Source organism: Arvicanthis niloticus, chromosome 24 (assembly GCF_011762505.2).
Source record: "Arvicanthis niloticus isolate mArvNil1 chromosome 24, mArvNil1.pat.X, whole genome shotgun sequence".
In the NCBI taxonomy this organism is placed as follows: domain Eukaryota; kingdom Metazoa; phylum Chordata; class Mammalia; order Rodentia; family Muridae; genus Arvicanthis; species Arvicanthis niloticus.
In genome coordinates this window covers 6,666,581-6,686,549 of record NC_133432.1, presented here as the reverse complement: position 1 = coordinate 6,686,549, position 19,969 = coordinate 6,666,581, and the positions used below count along the sequence as shown (strand labels likewise).

The window sequence follows — 19,969 nt, the reverse complement described above, 5'->3', positions numbered from 1 at the left end:
TAAGAAGAGAGAAAAATCATAAGGAAATAAGGCCTACGGTGGTCCCTGTTACTCTGTGGTTACTCATAAGCGTGTGTGAGGCACAGGCAAACCAATGATGCACAAATAAGAAAGCGAAAGTACTAGATGGCCAAGAATAGGATGGAATCCTCCAGTTCCTCAAGGAAGGGAGAGCAGGGAGCTGACCAACGAAAGCGTGTCTCATGACCTAACAGGTCCACCCTTGGTCACCAGAGATCCGTGCCTACAGCCACCAAAGGACCTGCATGGGGACCTTCCCTGACGGCTTAATTCCTCCTAGAAAGATCCACATGTCCATCAGGGGAGAATGAGCCAAGCTGTGGTCCTCGTCACACCCGGAAAACACCAAGGAAGCCGAGAGGGAGCAGACTGTCGCCAGGTCCACAGGAGAGACTCCGACGTGAGCCATGGGAGCCGCCTATGGACTGAGGCATCCTGCAGCTGCGTGTACGCTGTGGCTACACTGTGGGTAGCGAAGATGCAAACTCTGACAGAGTGCACCCAAGACCGAATGCCCCAGTTAGTCGGGAAGGGGTCCTTGTGAAGTCTGACAGACAGACGCACACACGTGTGGGAGGGGCTGTTTCTGGAAATTCAAAATTCACAGACGTAAATAGTACAAGCAGGGACGGGACCACTGAGGAGCGACGGAGAAAAAAGTGAGAGAGCCACAAAAAGACCAAAGGCACGGAAGCACAAATAAGGAGAGTGTCCCCATCTCCTCAAAGGGGCCTATTTCTGTCCTTCATTTTCATCAAAAATAGAGCCTGCTTTTCCACTGACTTGATGAGATTATGTAACCCGTGACTGAGGTTTGTTGGCTGATGGCACTCTCCACAGCTCTCCACAGAAGTGATGTCACCCACGAGGGTCCTAGGTTGTGAATTTACATATTAAAAAAGCAGATTTTTCTCTGCTAGGAAGATAAACTTTCTTGGCCCACAGGAGAACTAATTGGTCCTTCTTGGCAGAGGCTAAAGGCTGGAGAAACCATGGCAATAGCCAGTCTCTGGAATTTGGACAGTTTCTTGCCGGGGGGGGGGGGGGGGGGGGGCTGGACCCTCTCGCACTGGGAGGGGGACGAGCAGCCTTGGAGCTCTGTTGAAGCTGCTGAGTCTGGTCACAGTTTAATAGTGAGGGGGAAATCAAATGGTGTTGGCTTTCTATTTTGAGTTAAGTTCTCGCTCTGTAGCCTAGTCTTGCCTCGCTCCATCTCTTCATTCTCCTGCCTCAGCTACCTTTACAGGTGCGTACCCCCACACCCAGAATCATCTGACTCCTTTAACCATTCCAGCCATCTGCACCCTCCCCAAACCTAAAGAATGGGTGTAACATCCTTAAAACAGGTAGCCCCCTGAAAAACTAGAAGAACCAACCATTAAGGTCTTCAAGCTACAGGAGCGTGGAAAATCAGTCAGCAGCATCGGAACCCAGACCCCCCGCCCAGCTTTACTCGCTCATCTTTATACTCACAGTGCAGCTGTTGCGAAGGGCATCGAATTTGCGCTGGATTTCGTCTCGATGTGCCTAAAAGGTGAGAGGTGCATTATAAATGTTTCATAGGGGAGAATGCAATTCTACACGCAATGCGTCAAACACAGTTTGCATGAAAAGCCGGGTGCGCTGCCGCAGCAGCCCAGGCATCCCCGACCTCCGCTTCACAGACAATCGATTCATCAGCTCACCCCCGGTCTCAGCAATAGGTAGCGTGCCATGAGCACCAAGCATCATTTTGTGTTGACACTGACCCCCCGGGCAGAGCTGGGGAGAGCAGGGAAGAACTGTGTTCTTACTCCTCTGCATTGGCCCAAAACAGAACCCCAATTCTGAAAAATATGAGTAACTTTCCCTCCAACTGACCCCTTCCCAGTTTAGTAGACAGACAGGCAGACAGGCAGACAGACAGACATGCACACAAACACAAGAGACGATGTCAGGAAAAAAGCAGAGACTTTTTAAGAATTAAAGCTGCTGTGATTCATAAAATGTCACATTGACCTGGAAGTAAACATTCACAGAACCTCACCCTGACCTGGAAGTGAACACCAGCGCTAAGGCAACGCTACCCTAAGACAGCAGTATTGCTGCTCTGTTTTGGATCTTAAATGTCCTCCAGAGGCTCTTGCGTTCAGGGCTTGCTTGTTCTGCCTGTGGCACTAACGGGAGGTGGCAAAGGCTTTAAGGCACATGGCCTAGCTAGAGGTCCCGCCATGGGAGGTGCCTGAAGAACATACAGGAACCCTGAACTTTCTCACCCCCATAACCCTGTAACTGCTTCCCTGCTGCCGGAGATAAGCAGGCCCCTCCACCACGTGCCCCTGATAACATTAAGCCATGGCACAGCCGAGTGGTTATGAGCCAGAATCCCAAGGACCATGAACACCGGTAACTTCTTTTCCTCGAGTCAAATAACTTGGGCATTTTGTCAAAGTGACAGAAAGCTGACGGACACGCATCCTGTCAGTGCTGACATATGCTAACATATGCTACACGCACGTGTAGCCCGTGCCTTCATTCTGCTGAAGGGAGACAGTGGGAAAAAAAAAGGGCTTGACACATGATGACCAAAAAGAGCTGAGTGTGAGAACAGGGGGTCCCTGGACCGTGACCCAGCAGCAAGCATGTTATGGAAGGGTTCTGTCCGTCTGCTGCACTCCATTAGACTGAGAAGGTTTGACAGAAGACTGTGCTTTGGGTGGTACAGGCGAGCCCAGACTTCAAAGCTTTGATTGAGATTTCTGCTCCATCCAGTTCAGCAATGTCAGCTGACCCTACTTATGGGACAGTCAGAAAAAGGGCAGTTAATCAAACCCTGGAATGTCTGTGTGTATCCATGACTCTAAGACACACCCCGAGCTTAGTCAGCTTAGAGTCCATGGGATATAGGTGGTGACCCTCTGTATGTGTGTGGGGGCACGGGGCAGGGGTGGTCTGCATCCACGAATTCAACCATCCACGGACAGAAAATGGTCTGGGGGAATGTGTTGTCTGGAGTTATGTCAACTTGACACAAGTTAGAGTCATGTGGGAAGACGGGACCTCAACTGAGAGAAGACTGGCCTGCAGGCAAGTCTGTGGTACATTTCACTGGTAACTGATGAGGCAGGTAAGCCCTGGTCACTGGGGTGGAGCCATGCCTGGGTAGGCAGAAAGCAGGCTGAGCACGCCATGGAGAGCAGGCCAGTCCGCAGCACTTCTCCATGGCCTCTGTGTCACTCCTGCCCCGACTTCCCAGGATGTATGGGTATCCTACAAGCCATAGGATCAAAGAAACCTTTTCTTTCCCAAGGAAGTGGCTTCAGTCACTTGTTTTATCAGTGATAGAAACCCAGTAGGGGTGGGGGGCGTGTGGCAGGGTGCACAGTACTGACTGTAAACGTGGGCTTTCATCATCACATTCTTGAGACAACACAGCTTCCTCTGTTCGCAGCATTAGAGGAAGCCATGCACAGGGCATATAGGGTCTTGAACATCTGCTAACTCAGGGCCAGGGGAGAGGTCTGGAAATCAACCTCAAAAATGACTCTGTTTCCCTCTTGCATTGGACTATAAGGAAAAATGTACGTTTCTTCTGATTTGTGGTCAGTGCTTGAAACAACAAAGCAAGAAAAGGAGAAATAGCCAAGGTCATGACAGAGAGACAGGAGGGGGACAGATACCAGGTCATGACAGAGAGACAGGAGGGGGACAGACACCAGGTCACGACAGAGAGAAGAGGGACAGACAGACACCAGGTCATGACAGAGGGGAGGGGGACAGACGCCAAAATCTTAACAGTCCAGGAAAACATCTGAGGTTCACTGGAAACATCTGGAAAGCAAGAGAAGGAAGGATGTGCTCCTACAGCTGCTCTAAGAGTTTGGGGACGTTGTGGGATCACAGGTCGAGACAGAAAGGCACCAAGGAGCAGGGAGGAGGGCAGGGCTGCCAGTCAAGAAAGATGATGGTGTTTTAGCACAGAGTGGTGGCAGAAACCAGAGGGGAGCACGTGGAGCCCAGGTCTCTTCTGAAAAGACAAGCGGAAGGGTATGAGGGGAGAGAAGCCAGGGATGCCCAGGGGACGCTGGGCCAGGCTGACTGTGGACTGTAGCACTATTTGCTTAGCTGTAAGAGCACAGAGAACTATCTAGTCTCAGGTAGAGCCAAAAGAAGCCCCTTTCTTAAAAAGCAAAACAAGAAAAACTTGTTTTCCATAAAAGACTATAAGGCAACTAAAGAAATTAGAACTCTAATGTTCTCTGTAATGTTCATTCCCCTAGACATTTATAATAGGTTAGACACACATTAGGAGACTAGTACACCTGAAGGCACAGCACTAGAAACTACCCAAGAGAAACCACAAGAGATAACCAACCAAACCAAACCAAACCACCACCAACAACCATCTTTAAAAACCAACCAGAGAGCTGCAGGGGGGTGGGGATGAGGGATGGAAAGAAAGAGAGGGAGAGAGCTGAGAGACAACACTAACTGTAGACTCTGAGGGAGTCCAGGAGTGAGCTGGAGAAAATCTCTAATAAGAAATGGCCACAGATGTCCGCAGTTTCTAAAAGCTATGAAACCACCGGTCCAAAAACTTCAGCAAACCCGAGCCGAAGAAACATGAAGACAATTATTCTTAAGCACATCACCATCCAACTGCTTAAAACCAGCAATAAGAAACTCATCAGACAAGCCAGAGAAAGACCATCACACACAGAGCAGCAGGCTACATGCAGGGCCGTCCTCTGGGTTGGGCGTGACTATTGCCATCCTGGACCAGGGCAACTCTCATTACCAATATGGGGTCCTCATGGGGGCCTCACGGGGGGGTGGGGGGGGAAGGCAGGGCAGAGGAAAGGGAAAGGCTTTCCTGACAATACACAGCAGTAAGAGATGGCCGACAGGGGCAAACACAATGATAAGGCTGCCCACAAGCTGCCCACGTTCCTACAAGTAACCCTAATAAATTCATTGGTCTACCAAGCCAGACATGGGTGGAATGGTTTCTCTGGTCTGCAGTTGCTGTTCTAGACTCCCCAGTTAAAGACCGTCTTGGGAAGAGTTTCTATCACTAAGCTAGAACACTGTGACCAAAAGTAATTTGGGAAAGAAAGGGTTTATTTGCTTTGTAAAGGGAAGTCAGGGCAGGAACTCAAGTAGAGTAGGAAGCTGGAGGCAGAAACTGGAGCAGCCTTGCTCCCAGGCTCTTTCAGCCTGTTTCCTTATACAACCAGGCCCACCTGCAGAGAGGATGGCACCGCCCACAGTGGGCGGGACCCTCCCACATCAGTCAGTAATCAAGAAGATGCTCCATAGGCTTGCCCAGGAGCCAAACTGACCGGAACATTTTCTAGTTTGCAGCTCCCTCCTCCCAGATGACCCTGGCTTGTGTCAGGTTGACAAAATCAAAAATCCTAAGTGACATGGACAGAGTGACAAGAGAGTCAGGTCCTCAGATGGTGCTGTGGGAGGATGGAGCCCCAGAAGAGGAGAGCAGCATTTTAAACACTGCGACAGAGAATGAGGACGACAAAAATCTGTTTGCCTAGCGTTCCTTAGCAAAAGTATCTCTCTCCCAAGTGAGGAGGAAATGGCAGCTGCGCCTGACAGTCATGCACAGGGTGAGGGGGATGCACGGGGTGAGGGGACTGGATCCCCTGCAGGTCAGTACTATACCGGAGTCCTTCAAGCAGGCGGTGACAAATGCAAACTTGGGTCTCCATGTTTTCTCCTGGGCCTTGCAGTGGGCCTAGTGAGGGCTTCCTAAAGTCATGATCATGAAATAGATTGTGGGTTCCTGCCCCTCCATCTCCCTGTGTAGTGTGTACCCTTGCTTTCTGCTCACAAGGTGAGCGATTTGTGTCCACCATGTGCTGCTTTGCCATAGGCCCAATCATAAGGAGCTAATCCATCACGGTCAAGAGTCATCAAAACTGTGAACACCCCAATCAGTATTTCCTGACAGTACTGGGATGATGAGTGAATATACCAGCATCAACACAGACCAGCTTGCTGGGCGAGGAGAACATTTATCCAGCTACAGAGCAACGCCTCTGGTACTACTGTTGACATCCCATTTGCAACCAAATGACTAACCACAGCCTGTCCCCACAAACCCCTCACCCCTCCAATCCACGACGTGGCCCCCAGGGACAACATGAAGGCTCTATCTTAAGTCGGTCTCCTCTACAACAGGGGTCAGCAAAGTTGGCAGGCTGGTTCATTTGTTTTAAATGGGAGAGACGGTGGGCATTTTCGGTCTGCAAGCCAGTCTGATCTACTTAAATAAATATGCCCTCCTAGGGCAAATGTCACTCTAGGAGATATGCAGACGAAGCGGGGGGAGCTGCCTTGGTTAAGTGCACACCCATGAGCTTGTCCTCCAGCACACACCTAAAAAGCTGAGCACCAGAGAACACATCCAGAACCTCAGCCCAGAGGAGGCCGAGACAGGAGGATGCGAGGGACACACTGGCTAGCCAGTCTAGCCAATGGGCAAGCTTTAGTGGAACACCTTTTCAAAAAAAAAAAAAAAAAAAAAAAAAAAAAAGATTAATAAATAAAGTGGGGGGAAAAAAGAAAGTAGAATACAAGGGAAGACAACACCCGACTCAGACCTCTGGCCTCTACATCACATGTACACGCAAAGACATGTGTGAGTGTGCACACACGTGCAGACACAGCTACCCACATGAGCTGGCCCACACATGCACACACACACACATGCAGACATAGCATACATGCAAAGACATGTGCACACACACACACGTGCACACACCCCATACCTATTTGTGTGCGTTCTCGTTCTCTCTCTCTCTCTCTCTCTCTCTCTCTCTCTCTCTCTCTGAGAGCAGTGTCAGTTCTTTCTAAGCTAAGGCTTGTTGAAGCTTTCTTACGTGTTATACTTTCTTATTAACAGCAAAGACTCTAATAACTCCACACCGTTAAAACCTCATTTAACTGCCCCATTGGAATCTGAAATTTCAGTCATGGATGATTCATTCCCCTTAAACTCACAGTGATGGGGCCTCTAGATCACTTGGACACATTAGATGCCAGCTCTCCCGGGGGCAGAATGTGCTGAGCCGCTGACAGGATGGCTACACTCTATCAGTGACCGGAGCAATGCTTACAAAACAGGAAACTGGTTCCTTGTGGGTGTCGGAGTCACCATCAGCTCTAACCACCACCCAACTGATCCCAGAAAGGAACCAGTAAGAGGGCCAGTAGAGGTGGCTCAGCAGTTAAGAGCATTTGTTCTTATAGGGGACCTGAACCCTGTACCTAGCACCTACATGGCAGCAAGCAACCATCTGTAACTCCACTTTCAGGTGATCTAGCTCCCCCTTACAGCTTCCTTGGGTGCTGCACATACATAGTCCAGACAGACATGCAGACAAAACAATCATACACATAAAATAAAAAGTAATAAACTTTTTTTCAAAAAACTGAAAAGAAAATGGTTTGAGTTATGTTTCCTTTAAACTGGGAGAAGGGAGCCACACTCCATACATCCAAGCACAGTGATATACCTAAGACAAGCTTTGGATTCGGCCAATGAAACCACTGGGTCCTAATTAAATGTGGGTTACAGGAAATATTTATGCCCTAAACATTATCAGGGCCCAGAAAGTGAAGATGCTAGCATAGTGAAATATGCCAACCGGACAACATTATTCTGAAAACATCCAAACCTCAGGAGCTTGCAGGGTCCCAGGCCCATTTGGGAAGCCCAGAGCTAGAGGCTGGTTGGTACTGACACAGGCTGAGCAGACCATAGCCCGCCTGGCCCAAGGGCCATTGACACTCTCCAGCTGTCTCCTGGGGTCTTCACACTCAGTAAGTGGGAGCAGAGTTACAGGGAAAGGAACCACAGTGAAAGATGTTGTCAAAATTATTTAATCCTGACCCGGGGTTTCTACCCCACCTTTGATCATTTAGTTCCTGGATAAAAAACACTCACAGTATTTGTTTACCAGAAGTTAGAAGCCGCCATGGGTTAGGAGTCAAGAGAACGTGGCCCTGAGGGCTGCCAATTGAGTTAAGAGCAGTCCAGATGAAACAGTAATAACTTAGGGTTATCGATAGGAAATAGATTCTAGCAGCATAAAGGGTAGGCAGCTGCCCAGCTCTTGTGCTGCTTAAGAGTTATTGTAAATAATGAAAGTTGTATGGTTTTTATCCGGGAACTGAATGATCAAAGGCGATTCATTCTGAATGAAAGAATGAAGAACCACAAGGCAAGGCCAGGCAGGCAGTGCATGGGTGTGCGCCTCTGGGAGTCACAGCCTGTGGGGCCAGGCAGGCAGTGCATGGGTGTGCGCCTCTGGGAGTCACAGCCTGTGGGGCCAGGCAGGCAGTGCATGGGTGTGCGCCTCTGGGAGTCACAGCCTGTGGGGCCAGGCAGGCAGTGCATGGGTGTGCGCCTCTGGGAGGCACAGCTTGTGGACCTCTCTCTATCCTTTCTGCACTTTCATGCCACAAGTTCACATCTTGGCTATTATGCCAACAGCTTACTAATTAAATATGAGGCTTGATGTTTGTGTGAAGGAATGAGAGCCTGTTTGATTAATGAATCCAACAAATCAGAGGCGACTGCTTGGGCTCTGTAATCGCGCTGCATGGGGAACAGGATCTTTTCATTAGTGCCCCCAGCTCTCCGCTCCTTACTATTCAGCCAAAACCTCTTAACCAAATGAGTAAAAGGAACATGAGGTCAGGACCACGGAGCCACCCACGAAGCCTTGCTGGCACATACAGGTGCTCGCCACTTCTCTCCCAGGTGACTCAGAGTGTAACTCTGACATCCACAACACGGCGGTACACCTCAGGGTCTCTACCTCACAGGAAGGGACGGTGCCATCCTCCGGATCGCAGCTCTGCTGTGGTTTGACTCTGCTGCAGGTGCCTGCCTTCACTCAGTCTCTGCCAATTTCAGTGCAAAAGCAATCAACAGGCTGGGGAACGAGAGGATGGGGGAGCGGAGCGGGCACAGAGGCCCCCAGCTGTTTCCGCCAAGCTCCTTCAGTGGAGAATTGCAACTTAACTGAACTCCGTCTAATTTGTCCTGGGGTGGAGGCCGCACCAGGTAAACGGTTCCCCTCCCGGCCTGGAGGATGACCGCCTCTTTGAATTAAGCAATAATAGTCCATTTGACCATTCCTCTCTACTGATAAAAACATCCCGCCGGGACCTCCCACGAGATTGTTTTAGATCCGGCTGGCTGATCTAACTTGATTGATGCTCTCACTGGATCTGAATGTGGGCCTTGAACAAAGAGAAAGGAATAAAGTATGCATTTATGGCAATTTCTCCTTTCCTTAGAACCAAGTCAACCAAGACCTTTACTTAGCAGCTCCAAGCTGCCCAGAACCAGGTCTGAGACCCTGTTAAGGAGGAGCCTTGGAATGGACAGGAACAGAAGCCTATTGGGGGGCGCGCTTCTCTAGGACAGGATTAGAAGGGGGTTCCCCAAGACGCATCTCCCAACAGCTGCCTGGCCCATGGCATTTCTGCAGTTTCTTTCTTCCTCAGGCAGGGGTCCTCTGTGTGGCCTCAGGCCCTCTCAGGCTGGGGCGCCATTCTGGCCAGCCCGGCTTCTTCTCCCATGAGTTTGAGCAAAGCCTATGTTCCATGTACCTTCATGTGTAAGAGCGAGAGAGCCTGCGTTTTTAGAACGAGCGAAGGCTTTTGTTTTGTTTCTTTGTAAAGCTTCTTGGAGGCAGTGATCTCATCCGACTAAATTAAGTCGTGACTAGCTACTGTGCGAGGCTTCAAGCAGCCAGGAGACACGGTACACTCCACCCAGCAGCAGGGCAGGATTTAAGGGACTTATTTTCCACAGATAAACGGCGGTGACGCACGCTCTGGTTTATGTCCTCCTCCGTCCAAACAGGGGCATGGGAAGATGCACGGCCGCTGCCTGCCCTCCCGGTCCCCACGGAGCAGTGAGATCCGTGTTTCATCTTTGGGCACTGCCAAGAAAAAGGAATCACGAGCTGATCCCCTGGGGAGAGAGGGCTAGTGGCACAGTGTTAGGCTCGGCACAGTGTTAGGCACGCGGCACCCACAGATTAACTCGTTGATGTCGCTCTGCTCCTGTTGGAGCTCGGATGCTCACACAGGGGGAAAGTAGATGATACACTGCATTCAGTAACAGTGGCTCTCCCGTAGGCACACGGTCCTTGCTCCGTTTGGTCTTCTGTGCGCCTACTTTCCGTTTGCCTCTTTGATCGTATTGTGCCCGGCTTTTACAGCTTGCCAAAGTGCTTTCAATCCATTCTCAAAGCAGAACACAAAACAAAGAGACGGCATCACTATCTCCACCCCCACCCCCCGCCACCCCCAAACTAGATACTGGGGACACGTGGCATCGTAATGAGTGTTCTCGTAGAGATGATAGAACTTTAGGGCCCGATCAATATCCACACTTGGCGCAAGTCCCAGAAAAGCAAGGCCGCACAGGGCTTCCTTACGGGAGGCACTCTATCACCGCTGTCACGAAAACCACTGTGGCCTTCACTGGTCTCCAGAAGAGCCCATCCCTAAAACATCACATTCTCAATCTTGTTTAAATTTCCTAAACCCAACAACAGGAGGCAACTTGTAAGCATAAAACTAAAGATAGACACATGCACACTCACACAGACGCACACATGCACGCACACACACACACACACAAAACCTTCCAAACAAGCTAAGTCATAAAAAGCCCATGCTGAAGACCTATAAAAGTGAACTCTCCTCTGAGAGATGCACAAACAGTGACTAGCTGGTACAGATAGGGCCAGCATCCATGTGGATTGGAACTGATCAGATACCCATTAAAAAACGTCACTGAATAAATCAGCTGCATTGTGCCCTGCCCAGAGAAAAGGGCACCCTGACCAGCAGGCATGACTGTGCCCATCTGCTTGGCAGGAACAATGTGTTACTATGAGAAATGTGTGGGTATGCCTAATACAGCCAGTGAAGCTCATTCCACTTTCAGAGTCTGTGCCCACCACGCAGCCTTTTTTAAAGCAATGGGGCTTGCTGTCTTTCCTTAAAGATTTATTTTTTCTTTACCTGTGTGTGTGTGTGTGTGTGTGTGTGTGTGTGTGTGTGTGTGTGTGTGTGTTTGAGAGATGGGAATGGGGGCTGCAGTGCCTGTGGAGGCCCAGAGCTAGGAGTTACCCAATATGGGTGCTGGGAACCAAGCGCAGGTCTTCTGGAACAGAAGCAAGTGCTCTTACCCATGTAGCTGTCTCTGCAGCCCTCGGTAATGGCGTCCTCTAAGTAGACTATCCTGAAGTGGGAGATGGATCACCCACCCAGAGCATCCTGGTCAACTCCGCAGGAGCATCCTGCTCTGGAAGCATTCCCCAGTTAAGCCTTTGTGAGTTCTGCCTGTCATCCTGGATCTGTCCTTGTAGAATGGCCGCTGGTGGTGGGGGTGGTTGAAGAATGGAGGTGTGAGGCCAGAGCTGCCTTTTCATGTTCACCTGCAGAAGAGCTCTCTCCAGCTCGGTGAACTTGTCTCTCAGAAACAGCAGGTTTCATAGGTTGCTTTTGGAGAGAATAGCTCTCATTCGGGAGAGTTTTCCCCACAGAGATCATACCAGAAGCATAAAAAAAAAAACCATGAACAAGGCTGGAGAGATGGCTCATGGGTGAAGAGTGTGTCTTGCAATTCCAGATAACCAAGTTCTCTAGAGGACCCAAGGTTGGTTCTCAGCACCATGTCTGGTGGTTCACAATCGCCCACAACCTCAGCTCCAGGGACTCTGGCGCCCTCTTTTGGCCTCTGCAGGTACTGCACTCACACAGTGTAGATACACAGATACATTTACTACTAAATAAAAATGAACCGAAGGAGGAAAGAAAGAAAAACCCAGAAACCATGGGAGTGTACACCTGGCGTCCCAGCAAATGAGAAAGAGAGGCAGGGGGATTATAAACTCAAGACCACCCAGGACTACACAACAAGTCCTCATCTTAAAACATTCACAGAATAAAATAAAATAAAGACATAAAACAGAATCTATGCCTTAAAAGAAACAGTAACACAAACGAGACCAAGCAGGAACAAAGTCAAAAAGGAACAAAACAAGAGCAAGACCCAGGAATAGGGTCTAGGAAGTAGATGACTGTGGGACAGAAATTCTTATCTTCTGATTGTTAAAAACCAAAGGAGAAGACCCAAGCACATAGCCTAGCTGAAAAGGAGCCTTCCATGTAACAGTGACTGCTTTAAAAGGAGGAACAACAGATAAATACAGGAGAGATTTTTCAAGCGCACAGGAGGGAGGATTCCCCCAGATGAGCTACTCTATCAATTCCAACAAAGGAGAAGCCTATCTACACCAGCTATTTTTCCACCCACCATCCGCACCCAGAAATGGTTTTTTCTCCCCTTTCTCCTGACATCTCTAAGAGTAAACAAAGACACTTGGCGCCTACTCTCATTCCGGCTAAGACCTAAACCTTCCGGAGAGGCATGCAGACTCACGGTGAGCGCCTGGATCTCCTCCTCTGCTTCTGCGGTTGTCTCCTCCAGCTCTGTCTTCGCCTGGCGGAGCTGGCTCTCCAGGGCTGCCCGGGCGGCCTGCAGGGCGGTCAGCTGCGACTCACGCTCCTGTAGGGACAGCTGCAGCTCCGTGAGCTGCCGCTTCAGCTCCAGCTTCTGTTCCTCGTGCTCCAAGCTGACCTGTAGAGGGGTTACACGCTCATTAGACCGTAGAGAGAGGTGGTGAAGACACAGCCTGCCGCAAAGCCTGCAGCTTTGACCTGGTCTGGATCCAACAGCTAAGCCTGGGCAGAAGCTCGGGCTTCTCAGAAATCAGTAGCTCTGAGAGATGCAGCGGGATGTGGATTGAGCTCTCCCATGGGTTCATTCAGCCGCAGACTGAAAGTATTCAGAGAGAGATCGTGCCTGTGTGTTAACCATGCCTGCACACATACAGGAATGTCATCTTCCCCTGGACAGGACAGTATCTGCTGCTTCTTTGCTTTTCTTTTTGTTTTTTCTAGACAGGGTTTCTCTGTGTAGCCCAGGCTATCCTGGAACCTGCTCTGTAGGCCAGGCCTGCTTCTGCCTCCCAAGTGCTGGGACTAAAGGCCTGCCCCACTACCACCCCGCTGGCTAGCTTCTTCAGAACAGTTGCAGAGCAGTGACGGCCTCTGTGGCCTGTAGCACAGAGATGCATACAGGTTCTATGCAAATGCTTCCCTCTCTTCCCAAAGGCGCTTGGGCAGCTGTAGGTTTGGGGAGCAGTGAACGGAGTCCTAGAGCCCAAGCCCGACTGACCATTCCTTACTCAGATGTTTAGGAAGGCTTCCAAAGGAAGACAGACAGACAAGGGAGTCTCAGATGAAGCCTAGTGAATCATCCGGATGAGAAGAACATTTAAAGGAAAATGGATCGAAATAACATCTATTAGTGACAAAGACACCTTCATAGTCAGAACACAAATGCCACAATGGGCTGGATTCTGTTTCTTCTAGACATTTTCATGCTGATTTATTCCCATTAGGTAGCCTGCAATAATGTCATGTTTTGAGGTAAGCACCCTTCCCGCCATCTGCCCGAACATCCATCCTTCTACTTGATGTTTTATGCATTCATTTAAGGAAAATTTAATGAGCTATTTCTGCATAGAGGATATGGAGAGGAAAGACAGCCTGTGCCTTCAAGCTGAGGATCCAGACCAAAGCCGCTATCTGCAGTCAAGTGTGACAGTCGGGCCATGGAAGGCTGCCGGAGAAGCAGCAGAGGCCAGCAGTTGACTCCTGCCGAGGGCTCAGCTCCCCGCACCCACACCAGGCAGCTCACCACCACCTGTGACTCCAGCTCCCCGTGATCTGACGCCCTCCACTGGCCTTGGAAGGCACAAAGTGCACCGAGCTTCCCTGGGGACACCGAGGGCCCAGATGAGGTCCCGGGCAGCCAGGGCAAGCTCAGCGAGATGGAGGGAGATGGACTTAGACGGAAGGGCAAAGCAAGAGACTTTAGTTCCAGGAGGTCCGACGCCCTCTCCTGGCCTCTGCAGACACTGCAAATGCATGGTACACATACAGACATAAACATAAAAAATCATAAAGAGTAACAATTGACAGGAGTCAAATCAGATGGTAAAAGGGCTGGAGACAGAACACAGGATTTTGTGTGAGCCTAGCATGCAAAAGGCCCTCCTGTCAAGTTCGACGGAGATGTTTTTCAGTCAGGGAAAGTGAAGTGCCCAAGAGGGGTGGAAGTAAGCAAGACCAGAACAGGGAGGAAGCCATCCCAGGACCATGCCAAATGAGTAAGCCACGCTTGCTGTCCTCACCGGCAGGGCTATCTGCAGGAGCTGACAACAGCGGGATGGGGGGGGGGGGGGGGGCGCACATCCAGCAGAGAAGGAACTTCAGAAAAGGTGACATCCAAATCTCAGTTCACCAGAGCAAAGTGAAGAAGGAATTACAAAAGATTTGCAACAATACTTGTGACGAATTTGAACGAGGCAGGGAACAAGGGACAGGGGAGAGTTATGTGTCTGTGGAATTTCCAGATGGGCCCCCCTCCGGGGAGCAAGGTCAGTAAGCCTAACATGCCAGAGGAAGAGAAGAGCCAGTGTGAAGGAAAAGGTAGGCAATTCAGCTGGACTTCACCCCCACAGAAGACACTCCAGTGTGGAGGCCTACAGTCTTCTGTAACAACGGCTCAGAAGTTCAAGAGAAAGGCCCAGTTGCCCATCTAGACCTGGTGGTCCTTAACATGCTAGTGAGGGCTGATGCAGGAGTCCAAGATCCTCAAGTGACACTAATGGAGACAGTGTGACCGCAGAAAACACTACTTAACAGTACCAGCGTCGCTCAACGCAGCTCCCCGAGAACCTGAAGAGCGGGGTGTCACCGTTGGGGTGTCACTGTTACCTCCACTCTACAGATGAGCAAACCACACCTCGATGAGATCAGGCAATTATGCAAATGTTACACAGCTTTAAAAAAAAAAAAAAAAAAAAACTAAATAAAAAGATGGCAAGGCTGGCATTCGAACCCAGAAAGTATGGTGGGAGTTCGTGTTTGCAAACATGACGTCTTACTGTTTGTCTCATTAAAATGGCAGCTGTCAGAGCAGACTGGGGCTCTACCAGCAAGCCCAAAAATTCCCCAGATGTCCTTTGGCAAAACCAGGAGGCATGGGTGAGAAGAAGTCGGGGAGAAATCAGGTAGCTGAGTGCTGGGCTGAGTGCTCAGAAGCCCCTGAGGGGGAGCGGGGGGCATAGAAAGAGCTACCATGGTATACAGAGGCTACGCAGAAGCTCAGGGTCCTTTAAGGCAGAGCAGACTTGAGGTTGAGGCCTCTGCCCCAATCTCAGTACCAGCATGTCGCCCAGAGAAGACGGACTGGCCTTGTTCTATTTAGAGCTAAACTCCAAAACTCCCAGGGAGAGAATACAGAACCCTGAGCCTCTTATGAAACATTTTAAGTTTCTCCTATCATCCTGGGGGTGGGGAAAGTGGTGACCTATTCAAGAAAGAACCACTGCCAACAAGCTTCCCTGAGGACTCTGGTTTCCCAGGTAAGCTACTGCATGGTGCAGGCTCAGGAAGAGGGACAGACTGACCGATAGACAGATGTGGAAAGGAGAGACAAAGACAGCTGCTGAGCCCAGGCTGAGAGCATCTGTCTGGGTTATTTGCATCACACCCTTAAGGCTGACTTTTCTGTGAAGAGTGGAGTGTAGCCTGGATGATTCAAGTGAGACCAATTCCCACACTCCAAGGACTCCAGTCATATAGAGCGCTTGCTTAAAAATCAAGGGAGGGAAGGAAGGGAGGGAGAAAGGAAGAAAGGAAAGAAAGGAGGAAGGGAGGGAGGGAGGGAGGGAAGGAAGGAAGGAAACTTTAAAAACTAACTACAAATTCCACTTTCAAATTCCATTTTAAAAAGCAATTGAGCCATGCTCTATGGCTCACGACTATGGTACCCAGGACCCCTCAGGAAGCTGAGACAGGCTTGTCTCTGTCTCAGAGAACTTGCACCTCATAAGAAGTTCTGGGTGATGCTAATGGAGGGGCCCAGACTTTGGCAGCCCCCAGAAATGCAATTATGTTGTCTTTGGAGAGCGAATCTGTAGCCGTGAGTATCTCTCCACCGCAGTCTCTTCCTTAGGAGAGAATACGCTCTTCCGCAAACCCCATCATAACTAAGTGCGTCTGCTCTGCACGAGACACTACCTTCATGCCTGCCTGGGTATCTGACTTGAAAGAATGGCTTTCCAGTCCTGCTAGTTTGGGGTCAGCTCACTGGATATGCCCCCAAGGTCAGGAACACTCATCTGGCATTAGCACGGTAAATCCTGGCACATAGTAGGTACTTAACCAATCCACAATGGGCAGCTGCATCTAACTTCCTGGCTTTGATGAAACTCAGCACTGTCCCCAGGCTTGCTGTGTCCTCTGAAAAGCATGGCTTTGCCCGGTTACCCTGCGTCAGGCAAAGGGAAGCCTGGTTGTCTTTGAATCTCGCGTCGTTAGGACACCTCTGCCTCAGTCGTAGGTCTGTAGCCAGCCTCCTGCCTGTACTGTACATCTTGGGTCCTCATAAGTCGTGCTGAAGCAAGAGCTAATTGCTTAGCCACTGTCGGACAGGTGCATCCATCTGCACGACCCCCCCCCATGACCTTAAAAGAGAGAAGCATCACCACTGACACTCCACAGATGAGGAGGCTGAAGCACAGACTTATTAGTTGTAAACAGAAAACTACAGGGCCAGCAAGAGGGCTCAACAGGTTAAAGGGCTTGCGGCCAAGCCTGAACAACCCGAGTTTGATCCCGAGAGCCTAAATAGTAGGAGAAAACCAAACGCCCTAAAGTTGTCCTCCGACTGCCACGGACATGCTGTGGCATGTGTAAATATGCATGTGCATACGTACAATGCTATTTCCTCAACTGGTAATAAACAGAGGTGAATTCGAACTTGAAACCATGTGGCCCAGTCTCTATTCTTAGTCACAACGTACAAGGTGTCAGCTGTGTGCTTACCCTTAGAAGTTGGCTGCCTCCGGGACTGGATTCCCTCAGCCAAGCCTTTCCAGGGACCACCCCTCATCCTCACCTCCCTCAGCCTTGTCTCCAGCTCCAGCAGCCGACTCTTGTCACTGTGATCCTGGTGGCTGATCTTCTCCAGTTGCTCCTCCAGCTTTCGGTTCTGGGCCTCCAGCTTCCCAGCCTGTGTCTCCAGGTAAAATTTCTGCTGCCTGAGTTCTGAAATCATCTCTTCCTGGGCCTTCCTGGTAGGGGTGGGGTGGGAGTATCCAAAGAGAATTAACAGAGGTAAATATGTCTCCTTGGGATAACAGACAGAGACAGAGTGAGAAGGTTCATCTTCGGTGAGTGGACTGTAGGCATCCCAAGGTTAGCCCTACCCTGATGCAGGCTCTTAGGCACCCCAAGGTTAGCCCTGCCCTGATGCAGGCTCTTAGGCACCCCAAGGTTAGCCCTACCCTGATGCAGGCTCTTAGGCACCCCAAGGTTAGCCCTACCCTGATGCAGGCTCTTAGGCACCCCCAAGGTTAGCCCCGCCCTGATGCAGGCTCATCAGTGAGGAACCTGAGAGCCCTTCAGTCATCTGTGCTTTGAGTCCCTCGCCTGTTGGATTAAGTAAGGTCAAGCCACAGACGCTGTGTCAAGCCCTTGGCAGACCTTTTCATTTTTCTCTTTTTGAGCCTGTTTACAGAGAAGCAAGAGGACTCCTTTGAGGAGAGGTGTCCTCCACAGTTTGTAACACATGCTCTGTGAAAGACACTGCCATCCAGAAAAAGAATCTCGCTCTTTCCAGAACTCTATGGGGGCTCCCTCTCCAGTCAATCAACTGCAACAAGTATCAAAACCTAGACCCCTAGGCCTCATAGCATCCTATCCTTCTGGCTCATGGTAAGATGGGAATGTTTTCACAGATCGCTAAAGGGATAAACATTCCTGAGGAATGGAATCCTTCTGCCAGGAAGACTGGGACCAGAGCACGCATGAACCCGGCCATCCTTGCATAGGTCACTCCAGCAGAATGCACAGCTGAAAGCTGGGTGCCCAGGAGGACGTCCCTGCCTGCTGACTAAAAGCAAGTCAGGATGGGGAAGAGGGACAGCAGCCTCCCCAAACCAAACTATAACCAGCCTCACCAGCCTCAGCAAATGTCCCCGTGGTCTACTAGGGGCTTGAGGTACTTAAAGTACCGGACTCAAAGGGAAGCTTCGGAGGATGGAGACCCTTCAGAGGACAGTAACACTACACAGCTGGGCACAGGAAGGCTGAGCCGATGTGTGCACGTGACTGAACCAGTTGGGAGTTCCATCGGACAAAAGGACAGACTTTCTGTGCCAGCAGAGATAGCCAAGCGCTGGAAGCGCACTTACATGTTCCTCTGGGTGAAGAGACTGCTGTTTGCCGCAAGCTTGTTGGCTTCCGACAGCTCCACAATCCTCTGCTCCAGGGATCGGATCTTGGAGTCCATCGCGTTGATCATCTGAAACACAGGAGACACCTCGCACGTCAACGGTCACAGGAGAGAGGGGCTAAAGTAGGCCTTGGGAGCCAAACTGAAAATCCTAGAAACCCACAGGTTGGCCAGAGGCGATGAAAAGAGCCACCAGGCTGTACCCTGAAGGTCGCAGGTGTCACTGCCCAGCGGATAGTGTTCAGCTGTTTTTCCAACTAAAACCAGGGTCTTCTCACTAATTGGCCTGTGTCAAAAACACACAGTGGGGCCTATGTGGGAGGCCGCCATCCTACACAGAAGCAGGTCTCTCTACATCCCAGCGTCCTCTGTGTATAACCCGGGCCTTCAGGAGCGTCTGACCTGAACATACACCGGCATATGTAACATATCCTCTACATTTGCATTTTCCTAACTTATGAAGCAGTGGGAGCTGAGGGTGGAGGAGGGTGGGTGCAGGCTAAAATAGGAGGTGGGCAGGACCCTCCCTTAGGGAAACTGGAGGACAAGGGCACCAAACCCAGCATCCTTACACATGCAAGTCGAGCGCCTGAGTACTAAGCTACATGCCCAGTCCTTCCCTTGGGAATTCTGGGGTGGAGAGCCCCAGTGGGGGTCTGGAACAATACAGATTTACAAGCATCACAGACCAGTCCCATGCCCAGCAAGTTTACACTGGATGAGAGAGAAACTAGAAAATAAAAATAATAAAAAAAAAAAAAAGAGAGTGCCGTGGGAGACTGAGGGCCACTGGGCGCTGTCCAGAGGTGCTGTGAACGACCACATGGCAGCAGGCGGCCATTCACATTCATGAATCCGCCGCCATTCTTTTGGGACAGGAAGCTGTTTTCGAGAAAGCTTCCTGGTACCTCTAAACCTTGTAGGATATCATGGAGAGAACATGTTACTAGATCAAACAGGGTGACTCTTGGCCTCACCCTAACCCCTTCCTGGGAAGTTGGCGGGTAACTCTTAACACCCACCGCCTTCTGCTCACTGAGGATCTTGCCCTTCTCATGGGCCTCCTCTTCGTGTCTCTGCATCATGTTCTCCAGGCTCTCCTTGTCGGCCAGGTCCTTCTTTATCTGATTGTCCAACACCTAGAGAGACATAAGATGTAAATATCCCAGGAAGCTAAGCTGGGGGAGGGGGAGGGGAAGACAGCAGAGGACCAGAGCATCCAGACTCCAAGGGAAGGCGAAACCCGAAGTCTATTCACCACAATGACGAGTGTGCAGGCATGAGCATGGCTGTCAAGGGACAAAAATTAGGTGACCATGAATGAGGGGCCTACTGTAAAGTCAGCAGCTCCAAAGACCAGTGTGTGTGCCTGAGGGAGGGAGGGGAAAGAAGGAGGGGGGAATAGAGGGGAGGGAGAGAGAGGGAGAGAGAGTGTATGGGTCACCACCTAATCCTGCCAAACAAAGCGCCTAGCATTTGAAAATGTTACATTACCTGGGGGTGTTTTTCTTAGCCAATACACCAGTAGTTTTCGGAACATGCCTT

At 50.4% G+C, this 19,969-nt stretch overlaps 1 protein-coding gene across 11 annotated transcripts in view; it reads right to left on the bottom strand.

Moving 5' to 3' along the window:
* Positions 1 to 19,969, bottom strand: part of Cit (citron rho-interacting serine/threonine kinase) — a 165,529-nt gene that overhangs the window by 45,645 nt on the left and 99,915 nt on the right. For all 11 annotated transcript variants that reach the window (XM_076922554.1, XM_076922553.1, XM_076922556.1 and 8 more), the window contains 5 exons: positions 19,447 to 19,563; positions 18,384 to 18,493; positions 17,087 to 17,261; positions 12,494 to 12,691; positions 1,495 to 1,548 (listed from right to left, as the gene is read on the bottom strand). In XM_076922554.1, coding sequence (XP_076778669.1) covers positions 1,495 to 1,548; positions 12,494 to 12,691; positions 17,087 to 17,261; positions 18,384 to 18,493; positions 19,447 to 19,563 — 654 coding nt within the window. The remainder of the gene's footprint in view (positions 1 to 1,494; positions 1,549 to 12,493; positions 12,692 to 17,086; positions 17,262 to 18,383; positions 18,494 to 19,446; positions 19,564 to 19,969) is intronic.